Consider the following 9,583-nt stretch of genomic DNA (forward strand, 5'->3'; position numbering starts at 1 on the left):
CTTCTGGTTTTGGATCATTTTTCTGTTTTAAAAATGTTAGACGTTGTCATTCTGCAGAGGTGTACAACCACGGTGAACCAAAAGTGCCAAAATAAAAATGTGCCACAAAAAATATTAAATAGTAAGCAGTTTTGTATAATAAATATAAATTGTGACAAATTGATATTTTTGATTTTATTCCACTGCTTTTTTTTAGGCATATGGAATCCTCCGTATTCTGATATTGAGTCCAACACAAGCTGTCAGTCATACTCAAACTACTGAAACACGAAAGAGAAACACATTAAATAATACCGAAATCTAAAAAAGAAAATTCTTGGCCTTCAGACAATAATTCTGAGTGCTACAGTGACGGACGGGACAGGCAAAAAGAAAATTCTTTGTGGCCGAGCTGCCATTCCCAATCACTTCTGCTTTGTCATGACGCCACTAACTGTGGAAATTTAGTAACAAGGAAATTTCACATCTGGACTTGTTGCACAGGTGGCATCCTGTCAAGGTACCACACCTAGGTACTTGATTTTATACACGTGTAGAAGTGATAGGAACACCTGGATTCAATGATTTGGATGGGTGAGTGAATACTTTTGGCAGTAAGAAACCGTTTTAAATGGCTCTATAAAGTATACACTATTTTTCTTGAAGGATGTGTCAGAGGTCAAATTTGATACTTTAAATCTTTACACAGTACTTTCTATATGTTGCAAAAAATGACCACCGTAATAAGAATCATTTTTTAAAAAAATCATTTTTCTAACAATGAATCACTGAGTTGACCTCGGTGAGTATAGGCCAAATTTCAATGGATTAACATGACACCAGTGACCTGGTTCCTTACATTCTCGTACCATGACAGCTCATCTGTTCTTTCTCTTTTAACCCTGGAGAACCCATGGGGTCAGAGCCGACCCCATGGGTTCTCCAGGGTTAAATGAGACATTGAGTCTTAATGGGACCACCTGCATAAATGAAGGTTAAATCAAATCAAATCTGTCCAAATATTTTTTTTCAGAACTCTGCAGGTTCTTGTAGATGTTATCCCCTAATGTTTACGCTGGCCTTTTGATTAAGTGTCGCTGAGCTGGCAAGTTTGTTCATTTTCCTTGTGTCTCTGGTTTAGTTTGGTGTATCTGGGTAATGATGGCCTCCATTCATATTTTACTGGCGCGCAATATAAATATAAATATAATATATACATATATAAATATATCCCCTGCAAGTTTAACAGTTGCAATCGACTCCAGGTGTTTTATCCCCTTAATCTGTCATGGAATAATGAGGGAACAAGTCTCACCTGGGCATGGAACTGCTCGTTAGCTAGCTGTCCAATTACTTTTGAGCCTCTGAGAGGACCTTGAATACAAATGGCCTGAATACCCAAACAGTCTCTGTAATACTTTTGTTAAACCATATTGATTAAAACTGAAAGTCTGCACTTCAGTCAAATCTTGTTTGATTTGAAATCCACCGTGGTGGTGTCACAATCACAAGATCTGTGTCTTTGTCCAGAAACATGGTGAGTTACAATAAAGCAAATTAAATCACATCAATCTGAGATTGAATTTGTGGCATATTTCATGCAATGTTTTGTTTTGAATTTTGGCAGTGTTGAGCTCCCATACTCAACTTTTTATTTTAAATTAAATGACCTCACTGTAAAAAGGTAGAATTTGGTTTATTGAAACAGTTCAGAAAATAACTTTACATATACAAAAGCTTTTCCAAAACAATTTACCCGGAGTAGGATCGTTTCACGTATACGTGGGGTTTGTGCTGTCGTGTCTAACAATAGATTTCTTTCACAGACAGTATGGCAAAGCATTGGTCTCTGTTCCTATCGACAGAGTTTTACAAACTGGAATGTTATTCAAACAAATGTGTGGCTTTAACAGGGAAGACAAACTATATAAAAAATCATCTCTCTGCTGATAGAACTCTTGTTACCCGTCAGTTTCATTTTACAGTATTGGTTGTGCCTAAAGTGACCCAGTCGTCTTTGATCTGCAGAATCCACTTAGTCTTTCTTCTTGGAGCTGCTGCCGCGTCTCTGATAGTAGAGCACAGTGAGCAACACCCACAGGTTCAGCAGGGTCATCGCTATGAACCGCACCAGAACTGTGGCAAAGAGAAAAGATGATCAGAAACACGGAAGCTGACAGCGACGTCTCTGAATCACACAAGGACAGCAGAGCTGGAGTTACAAATGGTGACTACTCAGGGATACTCCAGGTAAAAGATGCCTGAAATCCTTTGGTCTTATAAGAAACTGCAGGTTTTTGCTGATGTGTAAATTTGTATGACAGTCCTGTTACTGACGTTCATTATTGTAAAGAAGCAGCCCTTTAGACCTGCCAGTTTAATTAATTATGACTGAAAGTTAGCCATTAATACTAACCAGACTCCGGTTCTCCAACAAAATGGAAATAATTGAATCATTTGCATCCTCCTCTGTCACACCAGCCCTCCTCATGTCCTGCTCCACTACATCCACAAACCTTCCTTTTTCCCTCCTGCCTGGCAGCTCCACATTCAAAATCCTTTGTGTAGTACATCTACAATCCCTGCTCTGCACACGTCCAAACCATCTCTCTCTGATATTCTCATTTCTAATCCTGTCCATTCTGATCTCTGCCAATGAAAATCTTACCATCTCCAGCTCCACCTCCTGTCTTTTTGCCAGTGCCACCATCTTCAAACCATACATCATAGCAGGTCTCACTAATGCTTTGTAAACCCCACTTTTACTCTTGCTGAAATATAGAAGTATGATGCATTGATAGATTACTGAACGGGCCCGGGTGGCCTCATCCGCACTAACGTCCCTTTTTGTTCTAAAGCAGTCTAATCTAAACGAATTCGACCGCTAAGTATAAAACAAAGTGACTATTCACTTCCTTGTGGTTTTATTTATTTAGGATATTTCCCAGAGAAGAGCACAAAAAAAATGCTCGTTTGAAATCTACGATGGTTATTTAGAGAACAAATCATTTTCCCTTGAAGTGTTCATTAAAAATTCTGGGATGCAACACCTCCCACAGTCGTTAGTAATTCAGACCGACTTACCCTGCACGTCTCCAGTTGTCACCGTGGTGGTGTAAATCCGAGCTGAAACAAAGAGGAAGCAGAGTTAATGACATCCCTGTTACCCGACAGAGCGTCTGATCATTCATTAATGAAGCGTTGGATTGCTCATTTATTACATTGGGGGCTGAATAAACACTACCATGCATATTCATGAAACGAAAGAGTAGACTTGTTACTTTAGGGAGGGGGATTCATGCGAACTGATAAAAGTGCTTAACAGGATTCAGTTTGACAGCGATAGGACTGCAGTATGAAAAGTAGCAACAGTATCCTTGGCACCTTTTCATGCCGCAGTTTGTTACAATTTTTGATAATCTCACCGTATTTGCTTTTTTAGCTGCGTACAGAAACAAGTTTAAGTGATCTACTGAATATGGACTCAGGGCTCAGCTTTAATTTGAGTTAAATTTAAAGTGATTCCAGTTGTTTTCTACCTTTAATTTTAAAATGCAACTCATTGGGTTTTGATTAGGTGATCGACTCGCCTACTATAGAATATTCCACTTCCTTAACTTTCAGATCCCCTCGAGGTGATTTTGCAGTAAGTCTTTGCTGCATTTGTATGAATCTGAGCAGTTTATCCCCATGAACAGCGGTTATTAGGGGTGCAACGATACACAAAATTCACGGTTCGGTTCGATACTTTGGTGTCAGGGTTCGATATTTTTTCGATACAAAAAAAATGTTCATGCTTTTTTAATTTGTCATTTATTAAACTTATAAATATATATTTTAACTCAAAAGTACAGTTTTTAAATTTAATGTTGCTGAAACAACAAAGTAATAAAAAAAATTATCTGATCGAGAAATCACTCATCTTTAGAAAAGAGTTTATTACAGAGAAATGGCTCTTTCCAAAATAAAAGTTATACTATACGCTTCTTCTGGGCTATATTCTCACACAGACAGCATCGTCAGAAGGAAAGTTGATAAAATATTAAAATTTTGTATTATTCGATACATATGTGTACCAAACCGAAAGCACTGTATGAACGGTTCAATATCGATATGAGTATTGTTGCACCCCTAGCGGTTATGTAACATTTTTACAGATTTGGATTATGAAACCTCCACATTTCTTTTCACAAGTTGACCTTTATCTATCAAAAGTCTTCTCTTGATGATGACCTTTGTGAAGGGTTTCTTCTTAATCATGGAAAGGATCCTGGGATCATACACCAACATAAACTGTGTACATCCAGGTTGTAGGGCTCACTAGCATGCTCAATTTTCCTCTCAAATCAGCATTAATGTGTTCTTGCTATCTTTTGCTTGTATTTGGCTTCCAAATAAAATTAGCAGCAGATCTTTTAATTCCTAAAGTTATTATAATTTTTGAAGAAATTGCTCAGACTTCTCCACAAAGACTACTGAATTACTTTTTAACACATAACTTGTGTTATGAATGAATGGTAAAATCCTCAAACTTAACCTCAAAGTTTTTATTTTAAACTAAGTTATAATACTACAACTTCAATGTCGTTTGGTACACAGCTAAAAAAATATATTTTTTAAAAACTGTGCCAGTGACCGCTACGGACTTAAATGTATATCTAATTATTGATCTATTAATGCAGGACAGTGGGAAATGCAGCAACAACAAAAAAAACACAGCGAACACTGTTGGCTGGTTAAACTCACCCATACACGTGTAGGTAGCTAGAGCCCAGGAGAGGGCGCTAACCTGCCTGCCGTCCTTTGACCTCCACAGGCATTGCAGCTGGGCAAACTTACTGGCTGCACTAATAAATGTGCACAGGCTCTGAGAGGAGAAGGAGGTCAGATGTCATGTGATAACAAGCTGAACATTGAGCTGAATTTCAAAAAGTTTCAAACACTTTCTGCCGCTTCGGTCAAACTTTAAGAGGAAAGGATGTGGAGGGTTCGCTGCTCTCACCTATTTAAATGCAAAACGCCCTGAGACATGTTCATCTCATTAACCAACCGGGCCATTTGGCATTTATAAGGTCTGGGTGAGAAACACCAGGTGAAATGAGGTCTGTATAAGTTTCTTCTCGAAGCTCCACCTCATTGCCCCTGACTGATGACATGCCATCTCTTTGCTGACTCTGTCTCTCACGCACACACTGACTTATGATTTTAAACAGGTTTATTACCATAGCCAAATCTACGATCCACTTCTCCAGAGTCAGGAGCCTCCAGCCTCCCACAAACCTGAGCACCAGTACGTTAAGGCAGGGGGACACAAAAGTCTAATGGGTCATTGATTTCTGCACAAATTGAACGAGCACGTTCACATCAATTGGTGCGATGAGTGAAAGGATACACCACGGCGTAGATGAGGCTCTGCCGCAGGCTGCCGTTGTAGTGAAGAATCAGGAGGAGGAGGATGACGTCTGAGGACACACGGCGGGTTATAACTCGCACCATTTACACCTCTGTTTGATTTCCATTTCAAAGGCTGCTGATATTTGCAGATGCTTCAGAGTGTATTCAGACTCTTTCCGTTTTTTTTCCAACTTTATTTTGCCCATCTCTCTACTCTTAATTACACTTAATGAAAAGTCTTAATTTCCTCCACTGCCATGGGCATGAAGTTGCCAATCATATGTGCAGCTTTACTAAACAAGATACATTAATATGACTGAGCTCCTTTTGAATGATCTCAATAGACAGAGACTACAGAGAGCAACGCGAGGCATTTAAGACTCTGAATGATAAACTAATTAAGGAATCTGGATCTAAACCGAGGTTAAAAAAGACACTTGCGGAGATAATTATAAGCAGAGGAAATTTATGTAACAGCATAACTTACCTTGAGCAATGAGGATGGGATATTCCAAGTAGGTTGGCGGTGGGTAGTCGTAGTACATCTGATATGTTACAAAAACAATGAACCTGTAAAGCATATAGTGTCACGTTATTAAACTGGAGGTGTTTTGTTATATTCAGTACTGATTAAAATGAGAAACGATGCTCAGGGCCAAACGAGCCAAAGAATCAGTGGCTGCTTAAAGCTTGATGTTGTGGGAAGGGATTCACACGGGGAGTCAACAAGCAGTTTCTGAGCCAAGCGGCGGCATGATGATCAGTTCATTCACTCTTTTATGGGAGCAGCTCGACTCGGTGTGCTGAGCAAACATGATGAATCAACAGTGGTAACCTTCAGCAGGAGAAGGTCTGCAAGTAGTCTATAGAGGACTGAACTGACTGCAATCAAACCGTAAAGAAATCAAGATGCCATTAAATGTGCCAATAGTGCTTTGTTTTTTTAATCAAATGAACTAATATATAATTTTTTATAATTTGCTTCTATATTTAGCTCCCTTTATGTCGATTAATTTTCCCTTTTGTTTATCAGTGTATTATTTTTCCCATTAAAGCATTTTTCCTTTGCTTTTCCCCCTAAACATCTATTATTCCATTTTCCTTTTCTGATTTTTCATCTCTGCTAAATTATGCAAATGTGCTTGCAGATTGCATTGGTTAGAAATGCATAAAGGAACGTAAAAAGACAAACAGAAATGTTTGCAGAGATAAATGAAGGGAAAATGAAATGGAAATAAACACAATGTCAGGGCTCATGAATGCAAAGATGGGGTGAGGAGCAAGTTTAGTTTAGGAGTCTGACTTGGAAGACTTGGATTTTATAGGTAAAGAAAGAGAGCCCGGTGTAGACCCAGGAGAGAGATTACAGCTGTCAGTTGGCTGAGGACCACACTGGCATCACCTCCTAACTAGGGAGAGGGAGGTTTGAACTCCTCTGCTTAGGCTGTTGCTCTTACAGCCCAGACAAGCAGCACAAAAGCAGATGGATGGATGGATGGACTGAATACATCAAAAAATTTAAAAAGAAAGCAAATGAACTGAGATATTCATGCAAAGACAAGTAAATAAAAAAGCAAGTAAAAGCATCTCAATTCATGTCCCATTTTCTAAAATACATTTATACATACAGTTTACATTTGGGGCATTTGATGACATAATCCATTTTTACTTCTGCACTAATGAGTTTGTTTTGATTCTGGCAGGTTTGAGCCTCCCAGCCGTGTTATGCAAGGCACCGTACAGCTGCATGCATGTGCACACAGAGAGATTCCTACAATGTTAAATAAACAGTATAACACAATAACATCCTATAGTGAAATCAATAGCAGATTAACCTATCCACTCTCAGGCTTTATTGTGTTGGGACTTTTTTTTTGTTTCTAGGCAGAGGTAGTGATCAATAAAGCCAACTGCCAGTTAATATAATCTAGAATAGAGCTATTTAATACTGGCGTGTGTGGAAATGTTTTTCACACTAGTGACAAAACCATTCATGCCGAATGACAAGAGTGCTTTTCTTTGCTGCTTTGTAGCCATGCTGTGTAGATATAACTACATAAACGTCTTCACTGTTTCAGCGTGGCATGCACAGTGACAGCAAGCTAACGCTTACCAAAACAGCGGGGACATTTCAGACAGTGCAGCCACTGCCAGGCACCGAGGAGAGAGAAAAATTACGCAGACTTACAGACACGGTCTTTATCCCTCCTGCTCCAACAGTGAAGGTAACCACAACACTTCCTGTTCAATGCATAAGAAGCACTTCAAGCTCTAATCTGCTGCACTGATTCAACAGCAGACTGCACAGAGCTTCACACAGAGCCAGCCGAGGCCGACTCTTACCCCGTTTTTAATCATTTAACCAAAATCTTCAAACAGTTGTTCAGTGTTGAGCCTTCGTAGCAGGATTATTTTTTTCATTTTAAGGTACTGTAGCTTTTCAGCTGTTAGGAACACAATCTCTTTGTGTCCTATTTAAGTCTTAATCTGTAAGAAATACTCATTTTTTTTATCAAAGTGAAAGTGGTATTTATGCCAAAATGAATTGCTGTACATCAGCGATTCTGTAGGAGTTTTAGGTTTTAGGATGGGGGTGTCAAACCTGTTCTCCATGAGCTGCCCAAAGGATCCAGTCTGACCCCCTGGATGGCTTTAGTCACTCAACTTTTATAATGAAATGCACTGCTAATCCTGCAATCTGGATACTATACAGGAGTAATACATCTATATAAATGTAAATATAGAGTACTATTATATTGGAGTATAACTTGTGTGTTTGGTTCCAAAAGCTTATCATCTGAAGGCAGTTTTGGTGTTTAGCAGACTTACTGTGAGCAGTACAGTTGAATCCACACAAAACAGAAATATTGTTAAAATGCTAAAATATGTCTTAAAAGCTCTCAGTCCGTCTCTCCATAGATAAAACATGGACAAAAGTACATAAAGCTTAACTATGGCAAAATGTGTTGACTGCAATGCTGAGGATGTTACATGATAACCGTTTTCATGAACCATTTTCAGGATGCTACTGAGGCCTAATGTGACAGAATTTTTAAAACCGTAATGTGTTAGCTAATGGAGAGCACTTTGTCTGCAACAGTTTGCGGATGTGTTGGAGTAAGAAAAGAAATGCAGAATTGTCATATTCATGAAGTCCTGAAAGGTGCTGTTTAGATTAGTTAAAGAATGCAGGCAGCTTTTCCTCTAATACCATCAGACTGACTACAAAGAAGGTGGTCCTGGGTTTGCACCTCCTGGTCAGCTGGAGCCATTAGGGATGAAGTTTGCACTTTTTCTCTGTACCTGCATGGGTTCCTTCCACAGTCCAACGAAATGCAAGTAAGACAGCACTGTGTTATACTGAAAGTAAATGCAGGGTAGGTATTGCCGATACTGATACTTATGATGTATAAAGGCAGCTTGTGTTGGGCAGAGCAGTGTCATGATTTATGATCAATCATCAATTTGAAAATTATGTACACATCTCAATGAGCAATAAAAATCAGTCCTATCACGCTAGTATCGAGTCAATACCAATACCAGCGACTCTATCACTTGTACTGTAGGGTTACGCGGTGATTGTAACATTCTGACTTACTGGTAACATTCAACGTTGTTAGAATGTTACCAGTAAGGTGGTAACTTTTAAACATCGTTTATCCAGCCTTTAAGGAGAAAGAATTTTGGTAACAAAGACAACACCAGAGCTTTTAGTGCTGAGCGTCTCGCAGCGTTTTCAGAAGAAGCATTTGTAGCTGCTCTCTGACAGGATGAGTCCGCCTTTACTGCTGAACACCAACCACAAGTGAGGAAGAGGAAGACGTCCCATCATCACAGCAGCTTAAAGTTACTAAGTTACATCGATACTTGCACACGTGAACAGATTATGTAACAAAATTTAAGAGCAAGAAACAAACAAACAAAAAAACCATCCCAGAAGCGGAACAGCAGCCTACCCGATCAGCTCCAGCAGAAGGCTGTTGAGGCTCACTCCGGTCGTAGATTTCGCTCGCATCAGTACAAAGATCTGCGGGAACTTGAGCACCATGCACACAAACAGTGTGCTGAAATTCGCGATGTGCAACAACGTGTCGACCTGCTCCATGTTGTAAAGAGAGGGATTACAAAATGTAAACTTTAGATTGACAGATCTATGCTAATTTCTATCAAAAGCGACCCGCAGGACCCTGCTGCTCTGCCTCCACAATCA

The 9,583-nt window shown here is 39.3% G+C and overlaps 1 protein-coding gene across 1 annotated transcript; it reads right to left on the bottom strand.

The window, feature by feature from the left end:
- Positions 1-1,669: 1,669 nt before the first annotated feature.
- On the bottom strand, positions 1,670-9,583 carry slc66a3 (solute carrier family 66 member 3). Its single transcript, XM_006799421.3, has 7 exons — positions 9,330-9,583; positions 5,861-5,943; positions 5,372-5,441; positions 5,202-5,259; positions 4,726-4,846; positions 3,064-3,105; positions 1,670-2,115 (listed from the first exon to the last, which is right to left on the bottom strand). The coding sequence occupies exons 1-7, from the start codon at positions 9,476-9,478 to the stop codon at positions 2,015-2,017; spliced, it is 624 nt and encodes a 207-aa protein (XP_006799484.3). The 5' UTR covers positions 9,479-9,583; the 3' UTR covers positions 1,670-2,014.

The sequence above is a fragment of the Neolamprologus brichardi genome, chromosome 19 (genome assembly GCF_056152115.1).
Source record: "Neolamprologus brichardi isolate AB-2024 chromosome 19, ASM5615211v1, whole genome shotgun sequence".
Taxonomy (NCBI): Eukaryota; Metazoa; Chordata; class Actinopteri; order Cichliformes; family Cichlidae; genus Neolamprologus; species Neolamprologus brichardi.

Excerpts from the sequence above, each read along its gene's own strand:
- slc66a3 (XM_006799421.3), bottom strand. The coding sequence starts at position 9,478 with ATGGAGCAGGTCGACACGTTGTTGCACATCGCGAATTTCAGCACACTG. Across the intron at positions 4,847-5,201 it reads GGATCGTAGATTTGGCTATG|AGCCTGTGCACATTTATTAG; the intron begins GTAATAAACCTG and ends TTCTCCTCTCAG. Across the intron at positions 3,106-4,725 it reads AGCTACCTACACGTGTATGG|CTCGGATTTACACCACCACG; the intron begins GTGAGTTTAACC and ends TCTTTGTTTCAG.